The sequence below is a fragment of the Semicossyphus pulcher genome, unplaced genomic scaffold (assembly GCF_022749685.1).
Source record: "Semicossyphus pulcher isolate SPU_LCO1_2020_fin unplaced genomic scaffold, fSemPul1.0.p SCAF_16, whole genome shotgun sequence".
Lineage (NCBI taxonomy): Eukaryota > Metazoa > Chordata > Actinopteri > Labriformes > Labridae > Semicossyphus > Semicossyphus pulcher.
Window position 1 is genome coordinate 2,023,369 of NW_027211670.1, and position 27,764 is coordinate 2,051,132.

At 42.2% G+C, this 27,764-nt stretch overlaps 1 protein-coding gene across 1 annotated transcript in view; it reads right to left on the reverse strand.

The window, feature by feature from the left end:
- Nucleotides 1–27,764, reverse strand: part of dnah9 (dynein, axonemal, heavy chain 9) — a 189,618-nt gene that overhangs the window by 127,243 nt on the left and 34,611 nt on the right. The window contains exons 26-35 of the mRNA XM_069663994.1: nt 27,287–27,564; nt 24,721–24,851; nt 24,520–24,646; nt 23,923–24,075; nt 21,425–21,550; nt 17,424–17,663; nt 17,054–17,214; nt 11,118–11,274; nt 8,835–8,939; nt 323–480 (exon numbers count right to left, since the gene is read on the reverse strand). Coding sequence (XP_069520095.1) covers nt 323–480; nt 8,835–8,939; nt 11,118–11,274; nt 17,054–17,214; nt 17,424–17,663; nt 21,425–21,550; nt 23,923–24,075; nt 24,520–24,646; nt 24,721–24,851; nt 27,287–27,564 — 1,636 coding nt within the window. The remainder of the gene's footprint in view (nt 1–322; nt 481–8,834; nt 8,940–11,117; nt 11,275–17,053; nt 17,215–17,423; nt 17,664–21,424; nt 21,551–23,922; nt 24,076–24,519; nt 24,647–24,720; nt 24,852–27,286; nt 27,565–27,764) is intronic.

Genomic DNA, 27,764 nt, shown 5'->3' on the forward strand with positions numbered 1-27,764 from the left:
GAAACTGAGCCATTGTTGCACTGAATGTCAATCATTTAATCCCCCCGGATCTATTTTGGCTCACATTGTGACTCATCTGTGGGCTGCTTTAGACAAAGGTCTGATAAATGACTAATGTAAATGTAATGTAAGTGAAGGGAGGTGAACAAGGAGGTGCGTTATATACAATCCATCAGACTGTACAGGACATGTATACAGTCGATTTCCAAACATGGCATTTGAAAAAAGGGACGTTTAGTTAAAGGAAAGTTGTATTTGAATCATTAGAAAACTTCTTATCCACCAATATGAAAGGGTTAATTATGATGGTCCCTTGACCCACCTGAACAGAGCCTTGAGGTTCTCGGGCAGCTCCGTCCTGCCAGCGTATCCTGGATTCATGGTGATGAAGATGCCGACAGACGGACAGAGATTCACCTCCTCTCCCATGAAGTTAAACCTCTGCTTCTTGTCTCTGATGGCATCCTGGATGCTTTTCACCTGCACATACAGGAGGACACACACAATACAGAGTACAATGAATTGTCACTGTTGCTATGTATCTCTCACATATATCCATAACACCAAGTATTGAAAGCAGTTTGTGAACACAAGAGCCTACAGCCAGGCTAGCATGTCTTGCCTTGCATCATAGTTTAGCATGTTAGCAAGGTCATATTTGCACTAAACACAGCTCAGGTTGTTAAGAAATATAAGACCTGCAGGTATTTGGTTATACACAGTTTGGCGAAGTGTTTGGCAAAAAAGTTGGATTAACGATGGCAAAGTTGAAACACACTGATTTAGCATTGCACTCTGACAAACACAATAAGATTAAGAGTCAGTGCAGCAGAACAACAGATCTCCTCTTCTTTATTCAACATCTTATTTTTCCTCTTTAAAACCTGGCACGAACTTCACCCACACAGCAACTCCGCCGCTGACAGTTCACTGTGAAGCCTGCTTTAACATCCTGAGCTGAATACGCGCTGTGGGTCATCAATTCGTTTTTGAGTCCATGAAGATGTTTGTGCAAAATGTAAGGATATTCCCTCCAGGCATGCTTCTTGAGATATCACCACCATGTCACAGTGTAGCTGACTATAGACCTTTTGTATATAAAAATGAATTAAGACATTTGTGTGAACTAATGACTTATTGTAATTTTTGCCTTCATGCCTTGATTTGATCGGACAGTGAAGATACACAGGAAAATGGGGAAGAGAGAGAGGGGTTGACACATGTGATGCACTAAAGGGGCGCAAGACCAACCGACCAATCCGGTGTTGAAAAATGAAGCCACTGTAGAAGTGCAAAAAACTGCAGTTCATCGAGTGGCCACTTGAGGCTCCAGAAGCCAAGAAAATAACATCATGGCAGATGGGAAAAAGTCCAACTTCACAGCAGAAATAAACATGTTTACAGCCTGGTACAAAAAACATTCTTGTTGTAAATAGCAAATTTTACTGTTCAAGATAACTATACGGGGGGTGAATTTGTTTTATAACACACCTGTTTTGATTATATTGAGCCTTAAATTATAGGAGCTTGGCAGGTGGATCCTGTTGGCTGTCTGTTAGACGTCAACGCAGACACACAGTCACTGAACTTAACTTCACCTGTTTGTGTTGTCGGAGCCTTTTAGGGATTTTTTCATGCAAAAATCATACAAATAATCAGTCTCTGTGGGATTTATGGAAATGTTTGTCTGTGCAATAATAATAATAATAATATTAATAATGATAATAAAAGTTAACAAAGTGCTTCGACAACCAAGCAAAACAAGCAAATCACAAAAAGAAGCAAGCACAAAAACAGGCAAAGCACAAGACCCAATAAGCAACAGGAGAACCCAAACAACACGGCCGCACACAAGACTTAGGGGACAAAGCAGGAAGAAGTAGAAACAGTAAATAGAAGTAAAATAACTAAGAGAGATAAAAGAGAGGAAATAAAGCAATCAGAAGTCTGAGCTCCAGCTTTTCAGTGAGTTCAATGCGAGTATAATTGTACTGATATAGTTTAGCACTAGGTAGCAGGTATACTGTGCTCGCTATAGCTGCTTGTTAGCCTGTTCAGTGTTTAGCAAACATTTATTTAATTCTCTGGCCATGCAGGAGTCAGGAGTTGTTGGCTTTTCCCCAAAGAGATTACAGTGGACTACAGAGGACCAGTTATTTTAAATGTCCCGTTACTTGTCATTCATCCGCCGCCCTCTCACCAGGTGAACAAGCAGGGAGTCCGCTACTTCTTTACTCTGATAAATAAACACCTGCAGTCAGTCACCGTCACAAACAGAATCTCCTCTGTGGGAATCACAAAGTTAAATTAGCTCATTCACTAGTTAATAGATCAGCCACAGACACAGACTGTTTAGCTTTGATAACTTAGAAACTCAGAAAACCAACATGGTGGCGGTCATATTCCAAACTCGAGGCTTCATTTACACAGTCGAGAGAGCAATGGGTGACGTCACGGTGGATACATCCTTTATTTATCCAGTCTATAGTCCAACCCGCGGCCGATGCTACGTCACAGCCGAGGCAGACACTGGTCCACACTAGAATTGACAGAGTTATATAGATGTAAAATACTATAGATCAATGTCATTCCAGCTTAAAATTCCCTGTACTGGCCGCCATGTTGTTATCAAAATTGTGCTCTTATAGTGGCAGCACTGTCAAAGTTTTAAAATGCACACAGCCCGAGTCACTGCAAACTCCCAACTCCCAAAAGATGCTTACAACAAGTGAAAAACACACATCGGTCGCATCCTGAGAAAGTTTAGCATCTCATTAGCATATTATTGATATAATTAGGAACATTCCAGTGAGTCCATTTGTTACAGCCTGTCACGTTTTTTCAGGGACATAATTTCATCAATAATATGAGCGCGCGATCAGCTAGGGTTTACTGGATGGATGAACTGCTTTGGCTCCGTTTGCCTACATTATGATTGAATGAGATATCAGAAGAGAACTTTCTCTGTGTGTGTGTGTGTGTGTGTGTGTGTGTGTGTGTGTCTTGGTCTTAAACTCTGAATCCTGTAAGAGGCTTTATGAATTTAACATGCGTGTGGCGAAGGAGCGTGGCGAGTCGACAGCTGGAAAGAGGAGGAACATCTCTTCATGGCTGAGCACTCGGCTACAGATCACTCAGTCATACTAACACAACAGGGAGAGGAGGGGACCAAAACAAACAGTGCAGCTGCATCGCGGAGAGAAAGGATAAAAGTTTTCATGAGAACATCAGCGGGGCCTGTTTTTCATGTGATGTGATGTTTTTCATGTGACACTCCACTGCTAACCGACAGGGATGTGAAGGAAGTGAAACAACAAACAAACATTTAAAAGAACAGACACCAGAGGACCGAGCGATGTGGATACAAATACAGTATATCAATATACTTTTTTGATATTGATATATATCAGAATTGATCAAACTTTAAATTTGATTGTGCTGCTAGTTATTATTCTGATAATAATGCAGGTGTTAAGAAAACGTTTTTTAAGTAAAGATACATGAAAGCAGTAGAAACACAGAGTAGTTTCATGTTATTAAATCTGTGTCCCTCCGACACTCTTTGTGGACACAAAACATCACATTTCACATATACACCGATCTGACTAATATTGTGTAGCTCCCCTTTTGCTGCTAAAACAGCCCTGACCCGTCGAGGCATGGACTCCTCTAGACCTCTGCAGGTGTGCTGAGGTATCTGGCACCAAGACGTGAGCAGCAGATCCTTAAAGTCCTGTAAGTTGCGAGGTGGGGCCTCCATGGATCGGACTTGTTTGTCCAGCACATCCCACAGATGCTCCATTGGATTGAGATCTGGGGAGTTTGGAGGCCAAGTCAACACCTTGAACTCATCGTGTTCCTCAAACCATTCCTGAACCGTGTCTGCAGTGTGGCAGGGAACATTATCCTGCTGACAGAGGCCAATTAAGGAATACTGTTTCCATGAAGGGGTGTACTTGGTCTGCAACAATGTTTAGGTAGGTGGAACGTGTCAAAGTAACATCCACATGAACGGCAGGACCCAAGGTTTCCCAGCAGGACATTGCCCAAAGCATCACACATGTCTTCCCCAGGTAAGAGACGCACACGCACCCGGCCATCCACATGATGTAAAAGACAACGTGATTCATCAGACCAGGCCGCCTTCTTCCATCGCTCTGTGGTCCAGTTCTGATGCTCATGTGCCCATTGTAGGAGCTTTCTGCGGTGGACAGGGGTCAGCATGGGCACCCTGACCGGTCTGCAGCTACGTGGCCTCATACACAACAAACTGTGATGCTCTGTGCGTTCTGACACCTTTCTATCACAACCAGCATTACCTTCTTCAGCAGTTTGAGCTTCAGTAGCTCTTCTGTTGGATCAGCCTTCACCCCCCACGCATCAGTGAGCCTGGGCTGCCCATGACCCTGTTTCTGGTTCACCGGTTTTCCTTCCTTGACCACTTTTGGTAGGTCCTGACCTCTGCAGACCGGGAACACCACACAAGAGCTGCATGTTTGGAGACGCTCTGACCCAGTCATCCTTGTCAATGTCGCTCACATCCTCACATTTTTCCTGCTTCCAACACGTCAACTTCATGGACAAAATGTTCACTTGCTGCCTAACATACTCCACCCACTGACAGGGGCCATTGTAACGAGATGATCAATGTTATTCACTTCACTTGTCAGTGGTCATAATGTGATGGCTGATTGGTGTATACTGCATTGGTTTTTTCACCCAACCCCTTGTGATAGGCTGTTAGATCAATCCATACGGAGGAACAATGTCCTCAGTATCCTCTTCATCAACTTAATTTCATTCGGATCACCTACAGAGATTGTTGAAACGGCCAGCTCTAAGACAGACAGAAAGAAAGAAGGGGAGTGAAGGAAGGGTGGAGCGACTGATACTGTATTGATCCTGAGAGACATCTTTCTGAAAGGTATGAGTCAGTCTTTTTTCTTCCTCTTTGAATGTGGAGCGTCACTTCATTCACAGTCCGGGCCTGTGCTGGCCGTAACAAGAGGCAGAACTCCACCAATTTATCTCCATGTTGTTGTGTCTGTCGGCCTTCTGTTTGTCTCTGCTCTCTCTAATGTAGAACCGGTCCCACCACCTGTGTTAGCAGACCCGGTTCAAGCAGCCGAGTGCGTCGTCCTGTGATTCTCACGCTTTAACAGGATGGATGAGGTGTGTGTGTTGCGGCGTCGGCTCCATTGAAGCAAGCTGCCAGCTGTCACAGCAGGAGTTTGACGCTCCTCTGTTCTCAAGGTCTACTCCTCCACGTAAAAGCCACCGTGATTTATTATTCATTACACCTATTCATTCTTCTGGCACTTTAAAATTCTCTAAGTACTGTAGACTTCCTCAGCTTACGGAGGAAGGCTGCTTGACTTTCACTGAGAGAAGAGAGGAAGGGCAGAGCGATGAATAATGATCCTTTGAGCAGCTCCGTCTCCATTATCATCACGATCATGATCAGCATCCTTATCTACTGTATACAGTTTGCTGTGGCAGTGCTGCACATGCATGAAGTGAGAGTCTGGGGCAGCCGCAGCAGTATTTGAATCCACCAGAGGGACTGATGAAACCACAGAGAGAGATGGAGAGAGAGGGTGTGTTTGATCCGGGATAACAGAATGTGAGATAGCAGAAAGAGCAAGCATCAGCTGAAACACACAGAGTCTGGCTGATTCCTCAGAAGAGTCCCATAATCAAAGGGAGAGCTACTGTAGGTCGCTCAGAGTATACCGCGCTCAGTGTGCAGAGAGCAGGAAGCATATCTTTAACTGCACATGTCTCTATATGAGCGGTGGAGGTAGAGAACGAAAGAGAGGTTTTAAGATGTAAAAAAGCACATTACCTGAGGTCATACAGGGGTTAGGCTTTCACTTGACCCTATTAAACCCACATTCACTGATTTTTGAGCCTCTTGTGGGCAGAACAACAGGCTGTAAATACATTAATGTATAAAGTTAATATGACAGACAGCTGCCAAAATACACCCAGCAGACACAGAGCGTCATTAGCATGCATTTGGAGGTGTGTTTGTGTCCACCTGATGCATATAAATCCATTATTTACCCTCCTCTGAGCTCTGTTGCATTCTGAAGAGTGTAATAGCCATTTTAGTTTTTATTTTGCATTTCAAGAATTAAACAGAGATTGAAATCCGAGGAAAATGTTCAGTGATCATGCAAGGTGTAAGAAAAAACAAAACTCTCTTATAGCTGGCCCTCACACTGAAAGTTTGACTTATGTTTTTTAGTTTTCTCAACATTTTAACTTTATTTTGAAATGCAATAAGACTGTAACTCACTTCCTGGCCCTTCTACTGTTCCAAAGTTTTAAGAGAAACACTTTTTCTTTGCTTAAAGATCCACTCTGTTCACCAGCGAGTTTCTAACTTTATCTGTCGAGAGTTTGGTGCTGGGTAAATACTGTACAGCTTGTTCCGTGTGGGATGTAGAAAATGACGATATTGTTAACATCAAGCACAGGTATACAAGAACAAACATCTAGTACAGGTACAAACAGATGCTAACTGCAGATATGAGCTGCAAACCTGTTTCTGAACGCTTTGATTTAAATGCACAAGTTTGCTAAACTACGGTCACAGAAAAGCTGTCATGTTTTCAGGTAAACCGTTTGAGTTATATAATGCCTCGTAGGTGGATTCTGTTCAAAAAAGTAAACAGCAGTGAGTCTTCACAGTGTCCTTGATTGTCTGGGTAACTTCTCAAAGCTCTGTCAACATCCTTAATCAGGACTCTTTTTTCAAAATAAAGTATTTTTAATTCTGGTCTCAGATGGAGTGGATTCCTCCCAAACGTACAGCTTTGTAAGGCTCTGGCTCAGAACTGTGTCTGCTGAATTGGACTTCAGGGTTTCAATGCAAAGCTTTTACTATTCACGTCTTTTACCACACGCCGGCTGTGGTGTGGACGTCAACATTCAATATTCAATATTCCTTGCTGACCATTTTCTTAGTATTTCAAATCTCATCGCCTTTGACTTCTAACAGAAAAAAAAACAGCTAAGTTAAAATCAGTTCGGCTCACAGCAATGACTCCATGCTGAGCACTGGTTTTTAACAAGAACCTGCTTTATTCAGTGTTTTAACGGGTTTTTAACACCTAGTCTGTCTGCTCTGGAGAGGAGAAATTTCCACTCAGAGTAAAACCAGTGTGAGAGATGAACACTGAAGTCATTTAGTCATTTGAGACCCAGTTTGTCAGCTTTACAGCCTGCCGTGCAGTGTTCGTTAAAGGAAATTATGACCATAAATGTTTGTCAACCTTTTTTCTTTGAGGAAGACAAATAAATCATTGATAATAAAAACTAGTTAAAGAGATGCGACGGGACAAAAATGTTAGTGGTGTGCTGTCAGACGTTTAAAATCCATGATATTTTAAAGCCTCAAGCAGCAGTAAGAGATAACGGGTATCATAAAGGTGGTTATGAAGTTTCTCTTCTAACTGCTTCAGGCTCTGAGCATGCTCATATGAAAACGTAACCCTGTGTCTTTAGATGCTGTGTCTTTATCATTCATTCTTTCCATAAAGGATGAAAATGACTAAAATGTGACCAAAACGAGCATTTTCGTCGAAAGACTACATCCCCTTTCACACTGCCAGTTCAAGGCGGGATTATTAAACGCCTCTGTTACGTTCCGTCTTCTATGTATAACGCACGGAGGCAGAATGGTGGGGTGAAGTCGTTCCGCCTCTGAGCCGGCATCAGAGGTAGCAACGGAGGCGAAATGGCACATGCTGTTTGTTTACACTTCGTGCACTTTTTGCTTCCTCATCACTGGAAAACAGACACACTGGGGCGGCTTTACGCTGGCAATGCTTGATCCTATGTAAAATGTCAAAGGCTGCAGGACGGCAGAGCTTCCTTACGGTGCTGATGCAGAACCACAGTGTAAAAAAGACAAAGATTAAATCTAAAACAGCTGCAAATAAGTGCAGAGATTTGACTGAGTCTTCTCAACCTTTGGAGGGAAGCACATCCATTGTTTTTAATTGTGTGGGTAAAAATAATTTTGGTTGTCTCATGATAAACAAAACAGTCATAACTTTGTAATTGTGATCATGTTAAATGGATGAAACCTGTTCCATCATCCGCTCTGCAGAGAGGGTGATTGGCTGCAATCTGCCATCTCTCGAGGACCTGTACACCTCCAGGACCCTGAGGCGTGCAGTAAGATTGCGACCGACCCTCTCACCCTGGACACAGTCTCTTTGAGACTATTCTAGTTCTGTGTTAATCGTTCTGCACCAAAATCACCAAAACAAATTCCTTGTATGTGTAAACCTACTTGGCAATAAACCCCGATTCTGATTCTGTATTGTAACACTCGAAGAAAAGCTTCATCAAGACGATTTACTGGAAGAAAATTACAATATAAATCATGTACTGTAATCAATCATGTACTGTACAAACAACAAGCAAACATTAATACGCCCAGATGATCTTATCACTTCCTTGAGTGTTGTAGCTGGTTTTATTAGTGCTGAGAAATGTGAGCGTGTCAGTAACCAGCAGCTCCACAGGCGGGAGAAGGAGGTGGTTTTCCTCCCTCCACTCTCAAATCAGATCAGAGGAGGCTCCAATTATGCAGACGCTCTGAGGTGCAAAGGTGGATTAGTCTTATAGCTGAAGCTCGCAATCAGTGATGAAGAGGCTATTTACTTCAGTTGAGATGATTATGAGGGTGTATTTTCAACTTGATTTGGATGGACCACTTCACAATTAAGATGCAGACTGAAACATTTAGCTCCACACAAGCTGCCCTCAGACTGAGACTTGGGGAGTGCCTGAAGGGGAAGACCTGGTCTTGTTCTTACCTGAACCGCCACCACAGAGAGCACCTCCACTGAGATCCTGTTGAACTCGTCGAAGCAGCCCCATGCCCCCGTCTGAGCCAGGCCTTTGTAGATGTTCCCACAAGACTGATGGACAGACAGAGAGAGAGATAGAGAGAGAGAGAGAGAAAGAGAGAGAGATTCAGATGGATACAGCAGCACAGGAAGTCACCATGTAAACACACAGGTAGAAGCAATGTTTAAAGTTTTTGTCTTGAAAAAAAGTCGTTTATATGAACCAAACAAATAATTTTGAATTTGGAAACTCGAGGTGTTAGCGAGATGCTACCTGCGCCGACTTAGTACACACCTGGGCTCTGAGACCACTAGTGCTGCACGATTAATCGAATATTAATTCCGATGACAATTTTGGATTCTTAATGATCAAATAATTCATTGACGGTAATATTAACGTTAAAAATGCTCCACCCGTAGAAAACTCTGCTGCATATCAAATCAAGCGCTCCCTAAACTAACAGCCCCTCCCCCAGGGGGCGATGGAGAGGTCATGTGATGAGCGCCTACCTCGCAGCGGAAGTTTAGAGTGGAAGAGTAAACACTAGAGACGGTGTTACGGTTCAACGAGTGACCATGTTAACGGGTGACTTTTAGCCAAATGTGTCTGTGTCGGTTGTCGTGGTTACAGTAGGTGTTGAAAACAGGAAGAGGATACGCAGCTTTCCTCGTGAATGCCTCTTTTGTTTTTCTTTACAAAATTTTAAATATACTTCTCTGTTACGTCTCTGAAGTCTTGTTTGTGCAAACGTGTCACGTAGGCGACTAACGCTCAGTCATGTTTTGAACGCTGCTTGTTGTTACGCTCAAACAGAAAGAAAGCAAGTCACTCGTGAAACCGAAACAGCTCATCAGCGGTTGTTTGGAGGTGTTTCAGGTTTAGGGCGCGTGATGTTAAGTAGAAACAATAACCAGCAAAGAGGTCATGAAACACGACTACCTTGTTGAAGCAGATGAAAAAACAGCACAAAGTGCAGCATGATGAAGAACGAGCTGCTCCCCGTCCTCCAGCGTCAAGTCAAGCAAACAGAGATGCTGTACAGAGACACCATATCCACCCAACTCCCAAAGACACACTGAAATTACCCATGATGCACTACATCCAGGTAAAGAACCAGATTCAAGTCTTAGTTTGATGCAAATTGATGCAGATCGATGCCATGCTGCCTTAAATGTTTGTCAGATTTCATGAGCTAACTGAATTATAGCTGATTACCTTCCCACATGCACAAAAGTAAAGCCACAATTTTGACCGTTATCTGCAGCTCATCTTTCACACTACAACGTTAGTCATGCATGATACCTTTTATCTAAACAAATGGACACAATGTTGCGTTATAGCATGACACAGTAACCTGGCAGAAAGCTATTTACGTCCTTGCAGATATGAAGCCTGTCCCATGTAGCCACACGAAGATGGAGAGGCGGTGTGACTGACTGATATGGCTTGTGCTGAAGCAGACATTGAGGCAATTCAAAACATTCAGTGCATGTCCCACAGCAGGCAGAGAGTAGGCGAATAACAGGATGATACATTAACAAGGCCTCACACTAATAAAACAAGGTGTTGATGACAAAAAGAGTGTGTGAACTGCCCACATTCTCCTTTTCCCAACATCTACCTGAGCAGCCCTCAGAGAGCAGCTGGACCAGGATGAAGCTAGCAGCTAGCTTTTCTCTTAAATACAGGCTGAGGAAATCTTCTCTGACGCAAACAGGAGCTGACTGTACGATTGATTCAACTGTTTGTGTGCATGACTGAATATGAGTAACAGGAGCTCTGTAGCCTGCTTATAGCGCCTGTGTTCCTCCTGGATTATATTAGCACTTCTCTGTGACACCTTGCTGTGTATAGCCGGGGGTGCTGTACGCCTCTGCACTGTAATGATGCCCCTGTGAAGCCGGATCACAAGATTATGTTTATGTCTCCCTTGAGCACTCTGTATGCAGAATGTGTGTATGTTTGGTTATACAGGAGTGCATATTAAAGCATGGTCCAGGCTGTGTGCAGAGAGGACATTTTGACACGTAAAGAATAACAATCAGAGTTAAAGTAATCTGTTTCTCTTTGAAGGGAGAAGCATAAAAAACACATGATAAGAGAGAAGATGAAAAGAGGAGAGCACAGAGGTGGTCTGACAACTTTAATGACAAACACAAACATATCGCTGACAAAGGCAAAGATGAAAAGAAACACAACATGTCCTGCTGTGAATACACATGAGCTATGATGCAGATACGTGTACGCACCTTGTAGTCCATCTGCTCCGAGCAGTTAAACACGTAGACCATGATGCCCAGCGCTCTGCCCAGGTCTTTGGTAGTCTCAGTCTTTCCTGTACCTGCGGGCCCCGCCGGAGCCCCGCTCATGGTCAGGTGGAGGGACTGGGTCAGGGTGATGTAGCATCTAAATACAGACAGGATACACACAGGCTTTAGTTAGGACAGAGCCTCTGTCTTACACTCATTCAAATCGAGGAGCTTTTCTAAACACACAAGTTATTCTTTTGGGATTTATAACATGTTAGCTCCGAGGTTAGCATCGTCTCCTCACAGAAAGGTTACACTTTAATTTTTACAAATGTAATCATTTTCACGCCTGTGTCTCAAGAATGAACCCCGGAGCCAGTTAGCTTAGCATAACTGAGAGAATTAAGCGGTCAAGAACAATCCTCAGGTGCCTCAGACCACATAAATGAGAAGGTGTAATGGCTGCACAAATGAAGTACTGTTGATGAACGCAGAAGATAATCAGCTGAAACAAAAGGATCAAACAATGTCGTATGATTAGTATCTTGGTTGTCCGAAGTAAATACTGCAACATAATTTGATATATATATGGGAATTTCTTTAAGCATACAAACTTATATTCAAGCAGCTTAAAATCATGAATATTGTGAATATGGTAAAAATTCAAATTTTACGTTGTCGTGATTACAAAGTTGTGAAGCATTCTGGAGCCCAACTGATATGGAGTTTTTGAGAGGGATACCAACAGGACTTTTAAAGAGGAAAAAAACGACCGATGATGGATATAGCGCTCGATATAGTATCATTGTGAGCTGGGAAAAAAAAAAGACCTTTCTTTTGTGTGTTGTGCACTGATTTTAAATTGATATGACTCTGCAAAGGTACTGAGAATCAATCTCTGAACACAACAGCTATGGTGTGAGGATGATATATGCTCTGAGAGCAACATTGAACATGTCAGGCGTGTCCGGTTTAGCCAGCGTTTAGCGATAAACGACTTCCAGCCCAGACTTCCTTCTCCGTGCGCTGCATTGTTCACAGTCCAGTCAGAAGCTTGAGAAGCAACCGTGTGTTCAGATCAAAGTGAAATTCTCCCTCCAGATACGTCTGCTAAATAAACGCTGTCATCTCTTGGTTCATCCCATCCCCTGGAGGAGCGCCCGTTCATCTGTCTGTGCTGAGTCTCAGTTTCACTGTAAACAGTAAGTTACACAGAGGCTGCACTCTGGCTTACTTCAGCGGGATGAAGCCCAAACAGAAACAGATTTTCTTGTGATCGACTTTAATTAACGGCTCTTCAGTTTGCTGAAATAACAACATCATGATGCAGATTAGGAACAAGTCAACATGAAGCTTTGTCAGGTCTGTCCTCAAGAGGAGAAGAAAACTACTTTAACATGAGACGGAGGGCGGAGCCATCATTTATGATGCGTTCAAGGACGTCAGGAAATTAAAACGCTGAACGGCTTTCATGACACAGCAACGAGCGCATTCTCGAGGTTGAAACTTTTGATCTAGAACAGAGTGTTAGCTGTTAGCATGCAGACATCTGTTTATAGAGATTAATAAGAAGCTAATTCGTCGTCAGATCATGCTGATGGGAGCTGTTTTTCCTGCATGCGTCAAAGCCTACTGATTGGTCAATACTACTAAACCAGAATACTTCCTGTACTAAAAAAATCCTGTCACGTGCCTACAGATTAGATCTATAGAAATATAGAGTTTATAGGTTTTCTTAGTCCCATATTTACCAACAGCCTCATTTTAGCCCAAAAATATCGATGCCATACCAATTCATCAGTCTGGCTCTGATTTTTCCCACAAAGGCATACTTTTAAAATAATTGAAAACCTTGAACAGTAGCTTGAAATGGCTTCAGGTTCTACACTGCCCCTTTAGATTATACTCACTCAACGGGTTAAACTTCTACAGCTGCATTATGAACTCTGCACACAGCCGTACACAGAACAAATGACAAACTCTGAGCTGACACAGTCTCATAACCAGCTCTGACAATGCCTCAGAGTCGTCTCAGCCATCATCCTACATAACCTCATTATATGATAATACAATCTGCTGCTGTGCTTTGATTATCACACAGGCTGATTAGCAACACCAGTGATTGCTTCTCCTGCAGAAACCTGTCAGGACTAACAAACAGTCCGCCCATCCAGTATCAATAAAAAACCAGCAGCATCACAGACGTGAACTGATGGAGACAATCAGGACCTTATCGATCGGGACGATGAACACAATGGTTTGCCTTGAATATCAATACAGCAATGATTTTAATGAGCTGCTGGTTAATAGATGATGTATGGAAGGGGAAATTATTGGAAAGCGTAACGAGAGACAGAAGCTCGGAGAAGACGAATGATCCCATCTGTATACAGTGTATCATCCGGATACCAGTGCCAGCAGGCTTTATGGCTCTCCTCTGAAATACAGCCAACAATCTCACAATCAGCCGTCTCGGGGGCTGGATGAGGATGTCCTGCACAGAATAACTAATGCCAGATTAAAGACAAGAGTGTGAGCTAAACTAGGAGGCTGTGACAAGGTGACTTGTTTTATTACCGTGTTTTTAAAAGAAACAGCCGTATATCAGTCCGTCCGTCTGACTCATCCTCCCTCCATCCCTCTCAGTGTGCCTGTGTGTGTCTGTGTGCCAGGAGGCTGAAATATTCCTGACATTTTGCATAATGGTGCAGCTTTAGAGATCCTGCAGTAAGTATTGAGCGAATGCTAACATTGTGCCAATAACAGTCCTGCTGTTATAGATTAGCGAGCATGATTCCTTTAGCCTAATTATTGTGCTGCAGAAGGTGAACACGACAGACCGACTGCAGCCGCACACACAGGCCTGTGTTTGTTATTCACAGCAGATGTACGTGTTTGCCATGACGTTTCCTGTATCACTGCTGTCATTAATGTCTGTTTTTATGTCTCAGCTTCAGACGATTTAGGTTCACTTTTACGAAGTGTCACAAACTTCAAACCTCAAGGTCCACTTACTGGCCATTTTCAGGATATGGCACTAACAATATCCCCTCATACATGACCAGGGGTAACGCTTTATTTCAAGGTCAGTAATATGCATCATTTAAATATGGACTTAAAGGATGTTTATTGTGTGTTAAGATTAAACACGTATTAAAAAATGTTTGTTAGATAATTGGACATTTATAAGTACTTATAAGAAAGTTGTCGACACTGCTTAAAAACGTTAGTAAAAGCTTTATGGGTATCTTCTACCATTTTCTATTATTGAATTTACTTAACAATGCTTTTGTTGTTGCTTTATTTACTTTTAGACATTTATGCATTTAGAAGTTCACTATGCCAGGGATAGATCTTATCTTGTGAAGCACTGGCTCACAGGTAACCAAGCATCTATATTTGCTGGACAAAATAATCATTTGGTGGCAAAAAGCTATTGAATGCAATTAACCACAGCAAATTCAGAGTGTGGGATAGCTGTATCTGTAGCAAATCAATAGCACAGAAAGGAATATTATTTGCTGGAGCAGCTCAAGAGCTTTGGTATATTTTGAACCATAAAGGCTGCTCTGGTGACGTTATTACTGTCCAGAGTGTGTGCAGTAGAGATCGACTGGTGGAGCCGCATTATTAACGCCCCGCCCCTTCCTCCATCCAAAGCACACCTTTACTTTGTGTCCTTGGCGTGTTGGAGCCCCAGGTGTCCTTGGCGTGTTGGACCCTCAGGTGGGCTCAGTGTGTAGCAGAACAGCGTCTTGTGTCGGTCTGAAGCAGATATTCACACTTATGGAAAGTTCAATGACTGTAGTGTTAGTGTAAGTTACGTCTCCTCTCGCCATTCCTCCTCTACTCTGCTACTCGGGAACAGAACGCTGCAGGAGCCCCATTTGTCAACAGAGCTGTCAATCATGAGGCCACACCCCCTTTTTCTAGCATCAAATAACTAATTAAAAATACACTTGTTAGAAAAATGAACACTTGGACATAAATCAGCATGATAAGAACTAACTATAATGACAGAAACCATGTTGGAGAAGAATGTGTTTGACATGTATTTTGATTTTATAGTTTGACTCATGTCCCATCTGTTAACATGGAGGAGGCGGGCTTTATGAGCTATACTCCAGCCAGTCAGCAGGGGGCGATAGAGAGGATTTGGACTCACTTTTAGGGGGCTGTCATGTCGGCCATGTTTTTATACAGGATATGTTTTGAACAAACTCCAAGTATAACTGAGGTCTGTTTGATACTGCTTTTTACTAAATTAATTTGGGGTGGTTTCACTATAACTGATCTGTTTTAGCTGTTTTATGTTATTATTATCTTCATTATTTCCTCCTATTAAAACCATGAATCTTCTATTCTGCCTCAGTGCATCTTGTTTAAATGTCTTTATTTCTTATGCAGATATAAAGGCAGACTTTGAACTGTTAAAAGGTTTAAATAAACCCGTTTTGCCTCGAGGTAAGTGAGGAACTGTTTGTTCTTTGGGGTGAACTGACCCTTTAAAATCCCACAGGATAAACTCAAATATTCAGAAACAAACTAAAAACAGGCCTTTAATCCATGGCTGCTGTGATGCTTCATGATACTGGATTTCACTTGACAGCATCCAGATGTTGCTCTCTTACCACTATTTAGCAAAGAAAGTTGTTGAACAATATCATAAAGAAAACATGTTTGTAGCTGCTGTCTCAAGTTGTGGATTCAGGATTTGACACCCGGCCTCCTGGTCCACGGTCCATTGTTGAAGTGAAAGCTGAGTGAGTCACAGCGCGGCGCAGCAAGGGCATGCACCATATGGTGAAGTCTTGCTACGCGGCCGCTGATCCGGCCATCAAAGCCCATTGTTTCTGTTTGTTCAGGCTTCAAAGGGAATACTGGTCAGTCTGAAAACCACACAGTCAAACGCTGCAGTTTGCCAAAGGGCTCCGAGAGGCAGGTATTCATCTCTGCGTGGTGAAAACTTTATCAGGAATCCTGCAGAAACATGTGCATGTGAACAAACAAGCAGCTGGCAGAGCGCCCGAGCCGAGCTGTTCTGAAAGGTTTCACTCGAGGTGGGTGTACATAATGATTCAAATGCAGATCATTAGAATGCGTCAGATGGTTATTATTAGATAAGAAGCTGGTATCTTTTACTCAGTTTTCAAATACGAGAAAAAAGACCAATTTTGATCAACAGAAATGGATTTGGGGAAATGTTCTTGTAATGGATTTTGAATGGGCTTCAGGCAAACAGGCAGATTTCATGAAAAGACCCGAACAGGACTGTGTGTCAGATATTTCTGCTTTTTCACTTAACCTCTTTTTAGCAGTGAAGGGGTTTGCAGCCTTTGGGCATTAACTTTTCCCATAACCCCTTCCCCAAACAGTGACTGTCCAATCATAGCTTAACAACCATAACTGTGCACTGCAGGCCTGTCAGGTTCTCCTCATGCTGAAGCTGTGTGCATGGGACTGTGGAGAGAGAGATACTCAGAATTTAATGAGTTTGGGGGCTGCTGCCTTTTTTTAGCCTTTCCAAAACCAAAAACACAAAAGCTAAAGTCTGAGTCAGGGATTGAGATGTGTTTATCTGCTCTAAAATAAGATGCAATCACTAGCACATCTGGCTAACTAGCTCACTGTAATAAACACTTTATTAGCATGTTGGGTTCTGTTACCTTGATAAAGGCCCTGATCACAAGTTGCACCGGTAGCCAGTCTTGGATGTCAGTTTAAGCTGAACATAACGCTTCAAAAACCCAGCAAAACTTGCTATCCCACATATTTAAGGTGTAATGATACCTCTCAAGACGTACAAGAGTGGATGAAGATGTAGCAAGTAAGCTAACAGTCAATTAAAAAATAGCAAGCACCAATTTGGACAAGTTATTCTGATGTTTTGTTGCCTCTCGGCTTGAATAAAGACACAGGGGATAACACCTCCGTACCTGTCTGTTAGGGGAGTGATGACCAGTCGAGGTGTGTTGCCCAGGTATTCATACGAGTAGAGAAACTGAGCATCACAAATGTTGGCGAAACAATGCTTCTCCTTCTCGTCCCAGCGGTGTCTGAGCTGAGAGAGCCACACGAAGGCCTGTGAGTTGTCCACCTGAGAGGAAGAAAACAGTGAGAGAGAGGCAGGCTGGAGGAAAAGCCGGCGATAATCTGTGCTTCTCCATCCTCTAATTATAATAATGACATACCTCACATGAATATCTTGAGTGCATTATTCACTGGTAATAGCCTCTCAAATAATACAGCGGCAAACACAGTGTCTGCATGAAAATTAATATGTTCATCCACCGCCTCCTCCCTCACCTTCTGAGCGATCATCTTGGCCACCACGTCTCTGGCGTGGACGTCGATGGTGCAGATCGTCATGACCTTCTGCCTGTCACCTGGAGTCAGCTGGCCGATCAGCATGGAGATGAGGGTGTTGAGCTGGGACACCTGCTTCCTGTAGTACTCCTTCATGGCGTTGTCATAACCCTCCTCCAGACGGGCGAACGCCATGCCCACATCAGACGTCCACCAGATCTGAGTGCAGGTTAGCGCCACCTTAAGGTTATGCAAAAAAATATATAGTAAAGAGAAATGTTCATATTTTCAAACCTTCAACCGTCATTAACTTATCAAAAATGAAAAAGTGAATGCAACTTTTATCTCATCTTAAAAATATATGTTTTCCATTGTTTTTACCAGGACCTAATATAATTTGATACTACTGTCAGACGTCACACATGCACATCTGCAAGCTGTTTGCTAACCACCATTAAATAACAAGACAAGAAGAAAGCATGAGCGCCAGGTGTCTGCAGCCGTCAGACAGTTCTGTGTGAAACACAGATATGAGGTAAAACTAGCAGATCATAAGTCTACAACAAGTATGCAGAGTAATTTGACAGTTGTGAAAAAGTAAATGGGTCTCTCCTTATGTCTGCATGTGTTTGCATGCACAGGGAGGGTGGGGTCCTCAGATGATCATGAAATAGTTCCCTGTGAATATTGAATAGCATTTTTGCTTGAAATGCCCTTCCCTAGTTTTTGTGTGACCTTAGTGTTTAAAAACAAACAAACACAGAAATGACCTTGGCCTTTAAAGGGATAGTTCAAGTTCCATTGTAGGCGTGCCATGTACAGCAGATATCGGTCGGCATAGCCCTTGTTTGGAGAAGCCGGTTGCAGTACCAACGTGAAAGTTAAGTAACAAATATGTTGAATACAACATTGTTTTCAAGGTTATTCAGATTCTCTCTGGTTGTTGTTTCTGAATTTTAAACAGAAAGCATCTAAATATGAAAAAATATTATAGCTGTGTCAACAAATAAATATAAAATTAAATAATATACATTAATATGTATATGCCCATATGTTTAATGAATGCAGCTGGCAACCCTTTGCTTAAATCCCGAGTGGGAACATTTGGATTGAGACTCAAAGTTTTTATTTGTTGGCCATGATTGTTTTTGCTGACCAGTGTGGAAATTCAGCTTCAAAGAACATTAGATAACTAAGCAAACAGCAAGCTAGGAATTTTTTAATGTTCGACTGACAGCTGGTGAAACGAAGAGTCCCTAATGATAGCAGACACTAGATTTGTCTGATCATCACGCTCACCTCACCTGTCCATATTTGTTCAACACATCAGCCTGTTTTTTAAAACCAAACCTCCAGTTTCCCAAAAAAATTATAATTGGCTGATTTTGTTGCATCATTAGATAACAAATAAAGAGACAGGAGAGTTTTATAAAGAAAGTGAAACACACAGGAAACATTTGCATCATTTTTTGTTAGGTGCATTCTGCCCCAAAACATGTGGGCTGTATTTATAGAGCAGACACAGCAGGCTGAATCGGGATACCTGCAAGTGTCTCTCCTAACTGCATATGATTTCAGGAGAGGATCCCACAAAAATAAGAGGCTTGATTATGTATTGCGCTGGATTTACTGGCAACTAGGGTGGTCGAAATGTTCAATACTTTAATAGTTTTCGATACCATGTGTTTATAAATGATACAATCTCCGTTATTTTTACTCTAAAGGTACCGAAACTTTAAAACCAACAACAGATTTACAGTCAGAGTTTCAACTCGAAGCTGCCGCCAGCAAAAGACAGAGAGCAGCTGTGGTTGAGCGACACAGACAGGAAGTAAAGAGAGAGTGAGCGCCGTTAATGTAAATAAAGCAGTGAAACAAAGAAACAAAGACATTATTTTCTGATTGTTTCACAGTTGTTAAACAACAAACTAACACGCCTACACCTGCGTACGACCCCGCAGGAAGGTACAGGGTTTAGTTTTTATAGGCCGAAGTCGACTGTGTGTGTCTGTCTGCTCCGCCCTCTGTCACACCTGGAGCTCTGATACAATAACGGCACAGCGGACTGTTCTCATTCACAAATGAAGATGTTTTGTGACGTCCCTTTCACGTCTCATAAAGATGCAAAAGTTACAGACAGACAGAGAGCAGAGCAATGAGACAGACATGTCTTTTTTTGTTGCCATGGTAACGAAACAAGTATCGAGTATACTTTTGTTTACTAGTATCGTATCGAAGTTTAAAATTCTGCCATCGTGACAACCCTACTGACAACAAACTAAATTTGTGGCTGCAACTACACTTTTACTTTTGAGATATTTGGGTGTTAATCTTTTGTTAACCCTGAATGAGTCCCTTATCTTCTTACATCTAATCAGATACATGCTAAAGATTAGAACATAATACTTACAGATATATTTAAGGAAAGATACAAGTTTTCTGAGGTGGCATTAAGATTGAAACACAATGTTATCATGTCTTTCCTGTGCTCAGTGATATCATAGACGTCCCACCTCTAAGGGTCTGGAGGGCAGAGCCAGGATCAGCCCTGGCCATGACTCCATGATGAGCTCCTGCCTTGGTTAAACACTGAACACACACAGAATGAACACACGCATTTGCTTCATTTTCTTTTTAAATGTTCCCCTCAGCTGCAACATTTTTACACTGTTGGTTTTAGTTAAGATTCATGTTCTTTTCATAAAATATTCATCTTCAGTCAATGAAAAAAAAGAGTGTGCTGCATCACTGAAAAGACTCACCTCGACTCTGCTGGTCACATAAATAATTGAGGAGTGATTCAGCACTACATAATTTGTTTTACCTGTGCTATAATTAAGTAAACACTATTGATCCCGGAGTTCATTTCAACATCGCTCTCCAGTCTTAAATCTGTTTTTTAAACTGCTGCTTTCTGTGCACGGAAATCTTTAGCCACTTTAAAGGGGAATTCTGGTATTGTTTTACCAGAGCAGTATTTTTACATATAATGGGCACATATTTATTAACATATTCTAAATGGGCACAGAAGGTTTAAAAATTGCTCTAGCAGATGTGTTCATCATGCAGCAGTGAAACAGGCTGTAATGGCTGCAACATAATCCTTGATGGATCAAAGTGCGTCCACTAAAAGTTCTTGTTGTTTCCGCTGACAGGCTCAGATTGTTATTCTAAGTGTGTGACAACATCACAGAAAGGATCCCTACAGAGATAGACCTTTTTGTTACAGAGGAAGATGTTTTTTTTTAACCACAAACAGACGTTACATCGCTCTCTGCAAACACACCAGACTCCATTGAAAAAAACAGTGATTTCACCTCAGAACACAGGAGCTGCTGGTCTACCGCTGCCTTGTTTGTGTGTAAATGGCGTTTTTAAAATTTAAGGGGCCACATCCAACACCATGTTTTTGTAACACACAATAATACTTCAAACAAACCAGGTAAGGCAGCAGAAGACTAGCAAGTCCATATGCTGTGAGGTAAAATCACTATTTTTGTAAATGGAATCTGGTGTGTTTGAAGAGAGCGATGTAACGTCTGTTTCTGGTTAAATAAATCATCTTCCTCTTTAACAAAAATGTAAATCTCTGTGGGAATCCTTTCTGTAATGTTGTCAGACACTTGGAATACCTTTAACTGTAAGTTATATAAACCCCAACATGTGTAAAATAGGGCCCAGGTTCACCACAGTGACCCATTAAGCCACACCTGAATCTGTGATTTCAGTGACATATTTTGCTTTTCAGAACCCCAAACATTTCCAGGTAGGTAACATTTTTCCATTATCACACACGCTTGCAGGCTTTCTCGATGTTGAAATTTTAAACAGAGTCCGTGTATGTAAAGCATTAGTGAGCGTGTGCAGCGGACCGAAATACCTACAAGAGACGTGATTACGCTGTCAATCCATCAGATGTCGGACGAGGCCACTAATGGAGGAATCCCCAAAGTGAGTGTGGTCAGGTAAATCTACTACAACATCCCACTGAGCCTGTTTACCTGAGCCGGGTAGTCAAACAGCCACTGCTCTCTGGGTTTGTCCTCATAGGCCATCACCGCCTCGGTCATCTCATGTCTGACTGTAGAGCGCATGGTGTCCAGGACCCGGTTCAGCCACACCTCCACCTTCACACAAAGACGACAGAAACACAAGAGAGGCCGTAAATATAAATGTGGGAAAACATTACAATGTGTGTCACGTGAGCACCGACGGGCGCTCTTATCAATGGACCCTAATGAGGTCATTAATAAGCATTAGAGTGGAAGTGGAGTCATGCAAATACTATGGGACGTAATGGAAAATTAATGGATTTATGGGCTTTGATATGCAAAACCCCAGGGGCAACGACAGACTCACTTTCATTCGTCTACTTTATTGTGATGTCTACATTTGATATATGTTTTCTTCTGTTATGGAAAAGGGCAGGTGAGTGAGTTTCTTCATCTCTTCCATTCATCAAGCCGCAGAGACACTGTCAGCAGTGAGTCTAATGAAGATAATGAATGTCCTTAGCATTTAGCTCAACCTACAGAAGTTATGGAGCCATTTAACTGGGTTCCTACACATTTTCCATTTCAAAATGACATACTTTCAAGACTCAAACTTCCAGACTTTTAAGTAGATTTTTTATTTTAATATTTGGCATCAAAGTCTGAATACTTAATGATGTAAGAATGTGTGCTCTTTGTTTGGGATTATCAAGCTAGCCCTCAGAAAACCAAAAGAAGAAGTGAACTAACTGGTGCTACCTATTTCTTTATTATTTCCCTATCACCAGAATTAGTGATAAGGCGGCAACGGTCAAAGTCAGGGGTTAAATTGGCGGCCCGTGAATAGAGGCTATAGTCCTCAAGGCAGCGCCCCAGGGTTCAACCCCGCCCTTGGACCTTTGCTGCGTGTCATCCCCACTCTCACTTCCCCTGTTTCCAACACTATCCTCTTTCCTCTCCTTCAATAAACAGGGACAGGAAGTCATAAGGCAGGCTGACAGGTAGTAGAGGCAATGTTTAAAGTTTTTGTCTTAAAAAAAAGTTGTTTAGATGAACCAAACAAATAAATTTGAATTTGCAAAAAAAAAGAAAATGTTATATTTGTCCCTGTAAAACATTGTTAGATCACCCCAAAGAATTATAATGAATATCAAGCTCTTATATTCCAAGAAAACACAGTGCAAGTGGAGTTACGGCTAACATTAGCTGTGCCTGGCTCTACTTGAGGTGTAAGCGAGATGCTACCTGCGCCGACTTATTACACGCCTGGGTTCTGAGAACACTAGGGCTGCACGATTAATCGAATATTAATTCCAATGACTTTGATTTTGGGTTCCTCACGATCAAATAATTGATTGACGGTGATATTGACATTTAAAATGCTCCGCCCGTAGAAAACTCTGCTGCATATCAAATCAAGCGCTCCCTAAACTAACAGCCAGGGGGCGATGGAGAGGTTTGGGCTTCACTTTTGGGGGAGCTATCATGTCATGTGATGAGCGCCTACCTCGCAGAGGAAGTTTAGAGTGGAAGAGAAAACAACAGAGACGTTGTTTTGGTTCAGTGAGAGACCATGTTAACTGGTGACTTTTAGCCGAATGCGTCTGTGGTTGTCGTGGTTACCGCAGCTGCTGAAAACAGGAAGAGGATACGCAGCTGTCCTCGTGAATGTCTATTTGTTGTTTTTCATTACGTGCTCAAAATGTACTGTTATGTTTGTTATGTCTTTGAAGTCTTGTTTGTGCAAACGTGTCTTGTAGGCGACGAACGCTCAGTTGCGTTTTGAACGCTGCTTGTTGTTACGCTAAAACAGTAAGAGTGCGAGTCACTCGTTAAATCGAAACACCGGTCCCCTGAAACGGCTCGTCATCAGTTGTTTGGAGGTATTTCAGGTTTAGGGCAAGTGATGTTTGATGTTAGCAGGAACGTTGCACAAAATGGAAGTACAAACTTGCTCTGTTTATTTAAATATGAAAATACAATAAAAAATGTTGCCCCTAAAATTAATCATGAGTATCATTTTGGCCATACTCATGAAGCCCTACTCTGCAGTGTAAGTATTGTGTTTATCCTCCTTGGAATTCTCAAATTTTACAGTGCTACAACCTGGATATCCATTAGATTTTATCAGTCTTTTTATCATCTGATTAACACACAATGCATTGTGGGTTGAAGCAAAGTACATTCTCCTAGGACACAAAAAACATCTGCTGGATGCACAAGTATTCACCTGCAGAATACTGATTGCACTTGATCTTTTCAAGTCGTTTTTATAGCAATGCAATAAAGCTTTTCATTTTTTAAAAGCTTTATTCCCCATTACCCCAAGCTCAATAATCTATATATTTTTTGCAGTTGTAACATGACAAAATGTGGAAAAGTTAAAGGGCCTGGATACTCATGCAAGGAACTGTATCAAGATCTGGAAAATACTAAAATGAAATCCATCGTCTTTGTTTTTCTCATAAACTCTGATTTAGGGACCTGAGTTTCTGGTTGTGTGTTACCTGTCCAGTGCAGTCACAGGGATGATTGAAGGGGACGTACTCCTCCTCTTTGCTGTACATGCCCAGACCGGTCTTCGAAGGATTCCCCTCTTCATCGCCCTCAAATCTCATCTTCGCCGTGTTGTCAAACAGCTTAGACAGATGCTTCTGGACCTGAGCAAACAAACACACACATTCAGCTCCATTTACGCTCACAGTCTGAAAGGGCCTTCTCTGCCGCTGTGCAAATAAATAACGATTCATTACTGTTTTCTGAATCATTTATAGAAGGGCAGGCCCCGTGTTCTGCAGCACGCCTGCTAACTTCCTCTTAGGGAGATTTAGTGGCAACTTGTGCTTAACTGTGATTTATTTCTGCAAGCTGGAAATGCATAAGACAATGTGCTGAGGATGGAGGCTGCAAAACTACGAGCAACAGTGCCCCTCTGTGGACGCTGCAGGAACTACAAGAGTCAAAAGCTGAAGAGCCAACTGATGCAATTTTAGAAAATTGTTAAAGAAGCTTGTAGAAAGTTTCATGCATGGTGCAAAAAGCTTTTCTGACTCTGTGAACAGACTAAATTATTTCACCCCTCAGGCAAAAATTAGAGGAGCCACCTGGTGTGGGTTGGTCCCATTAGACAGGATGTCCAGCAGATCAGCAGAGGAGATGAAGTAAAACCTCGGGAAGGCCAGACGCTTGGTGTCCAGGTATTCTGCCAGAGCTTTTTCACACAGAGACAGCCTGCAGACAAACACACAGTGAGTAAAAAAGAGGCCCTGATAACACAGAAGAGAAAAAACAGGGGGACCTCTCACCTGCTCTGGATGTCCTCCAGTTTACCGAACAGGCCAGGTTTATTCGTGGCCTCCACCACGTTGGGTGTTTGATGCACGGTGTTCGCCAGCTCTTTGAAATCAGCATCAATCCCCTCGAAGCGCCTTGAGTCCTGCGAAGGATTTCACGAGGGAGCCCAGCCAGCAGATTAAGGTTCCCAGAAGAGAGAGGAGAGAATCAGCGGTTTAATAGCAAACATCTGGGTTTAAGCACAGCCCGAACATCAGGGAGCAATTAAAAAGTCGCGTAATCTCTGCTCCTAAACTGGGAGAGTGAGCCAATTAATGCAGTCTTAATTAACAGCTATAAGAGTCAAGCTATCTGGGTTCATATGGCAACGACAAGGGCTCAGGGTAAGACCTGCATGCATAAGAGCTTTTAGTGATGTATACCTATAAAGCTGTAACTAACCATGTGTGTGCATGTGTGTGATACTATTTGGGCTTGTAAAAAATGGATTCAAACCGCTGTTTTCCAATAGGCATTGTGGCAAGTGTGTGATTGATAAACACACACAGGTGAATGATGAGAGACAAAATAAGCAACTTATTTCGTTTTTTGCACCGTCACTGCAAGTGAACTGAAACATGTAGAGAAAATACAGCTCTAAATCGAGAAAGAGCTAAATTCAGTGTTTACCTTCCCATGACAAGTTCTTGTGGGTTTGAGGCCAAAGCAGTAATGTAGAGCGCCACTACAAGACAAAGCCCCCCTCCTGATCAATTTAAAAACTAATCATAAATAATATTATTCAAATATAATCAGAGTTTTACAGAAGTTACAGCATTCAGGCAGACATTAAATTATCTACAGCTATCTAACAGTTAGTTCCTCTTTTCTTTTTTTCCACAGAAGTTGTTTGGGGTAAGCTGAGGAGAGACAGGAAATGAAAGAAAGAGAGTGAGGGGAATCAATAAGTTTCTTTCCTTCTGTTTCAAGTCACATTTAAGTTCCACAAACTGCTGTAGGATATTAAACCAGAAACTGCTTCATTCAATGTTGTTTTTCTGGTTTTAATCACCGGGTCTGCGTGTTTAGGTCAGGTGGTGACTTGTGCGGATAATATGGCACTTGGGTAAAAACCTTGTAAATTAGGTTGTGAACGTTTTTGATACCATGTGTTTTAAAACGACCCAATCTCCGTTATTTCATGTCATATCTATATAACGTTTATCTATTGTCAGATTTTCAACCCAAAGCTGCAGCAAAAGAGAGAGAGCTGCTGTGGTTGAGCGACATAGACAGGAAGTGAAGAGAGCGAGCGCCGTTAATGTACCATAAAATCTGCAATATAAGTCACACCGGAATATAAGACGCAGTCTGTTTTTGGGCGGTATCCCAGAGGGAAAAAGGTTTTCTAAAGCTATTTATTAATAAAAACGTGTATACAAATTATTTCAACACAATTTACTTTCATTTAAAACACACAAATTATAGCCCACCATCTGTTTTCACCATGCCGAGTTTGCAATCCCGCCGGCTACTGGTTTGTTATTTCTCAGGATGGCGGCTGCACTGGCGATCATGACGTCGAATATCCGTGACGGCACATGTCCATGACGAAGTTTTAGCTAGCTTATAGCGAAATCGTCTGTGTAAAATACCATAACAAAATAAAATACCTCTCTCTGCATTTTATACTGGTATATTGGTAACAACGGTACATAGGATGCAGCTCACTTTTTAGATGGAAACTCATGTATTTAAAGTGAAGTCTTATACACCGAGTTTTACGCTAGATAAAGCAGTGGAACAGAGAAATAAGACATTATTTTCTGATTGTTTCACAGCAGTTTGCGCTCTAAAAAAAAAACTAACAAGCCTACACCTCCGTAAAACCCAGCAGGAAGGTACATGGTTTATTTTTTAAAGTCAAATGTGTGTGTCTGCTCCGCCCTCCGTCACACCTGGAGCTCTGATACAGCAACGACATAGCAGACTGTTCTCATTCACAGAGCGACACATGAAGACGTTTGGTGACGTCCCTTAAACATCTCATAAACATGATAGTGTCTGTAGCAGACAGACAGAGAGTAGAAGAGACCAGACACCTGGTCTGTACATTTTCATTAAGTCCCGACCTCCAGACTGGTGTTTGTGAGCTGAACACGACTGCACAATTATTGCCACCCAGAAACGTCCCAAACAGCACAATTAGAAGAAAAGGAGAAAAACTCCTGACGTCCTCTGCAGCCAAAGATTATAAGAAAAACACAGATTTTTAACAAGAAACTGCTTGTTTTTTTAGTGTTTTTGCAGGTTTAATGAAATTTTTTTTAATATGAGTAAAGAGACAGCCTTAAAAATGTGTGATAGACAACTTTAGTTGAGCAGCAGCAGCACCCCCACCCCTCTGCCATCTGGTGAATCAGCAGGCGCCTGTTGAAATAAAACTCAGACAAACTGACTGATGTAATGAGCTTTGAATCTGTGAAAAAGATTCATTTTATAACCAGCTTGTAGAAGTGTAATATTCAACTTTTTCCTGTGATCAAGTGTAGAAAAAGTGATGAGCATAAGAGATAAGCAAATCGACTGTTTTCTAACCTCCGGCAGCTGTGAGCGGATGTCCTCGGAGCCGATGAAGATGCTCTCCAGGTGAGTCCACGTCCGCTGCACCTCGAACCAGATGGAGATGACAGAGTCGGCTACGGACAGCTTGCTCTGCCATGACGACACCTCATCCAGGAAGTGGGCGATGTACTTGGACGACATGAGGTTCTGCAGCTGCACCTGGTTGTCCTCCAGCGTCTCGATCAGCTCCTCGTCTGAGCGCAGCAGAGGAACCTGGGTCCTGTGGTGAGGCTCGTACTGGAACTGCATACCTGAACCAGATCAAAATAATCCATAATCTCAATCATTAAGTGATATGTAAGAAGAGGATGTAGCCTCCGCGTCTTAAAAGTAAAGCCAATTAGGATTCTTTCTAATGTCCAGCAGGGGGCGACTCCACTGGCTGATTGTATAGAGGCCTATGAGAAAATAACGTCTGCAGCTTGCTAAGCAAGCTAGCTTAAGCATTAGC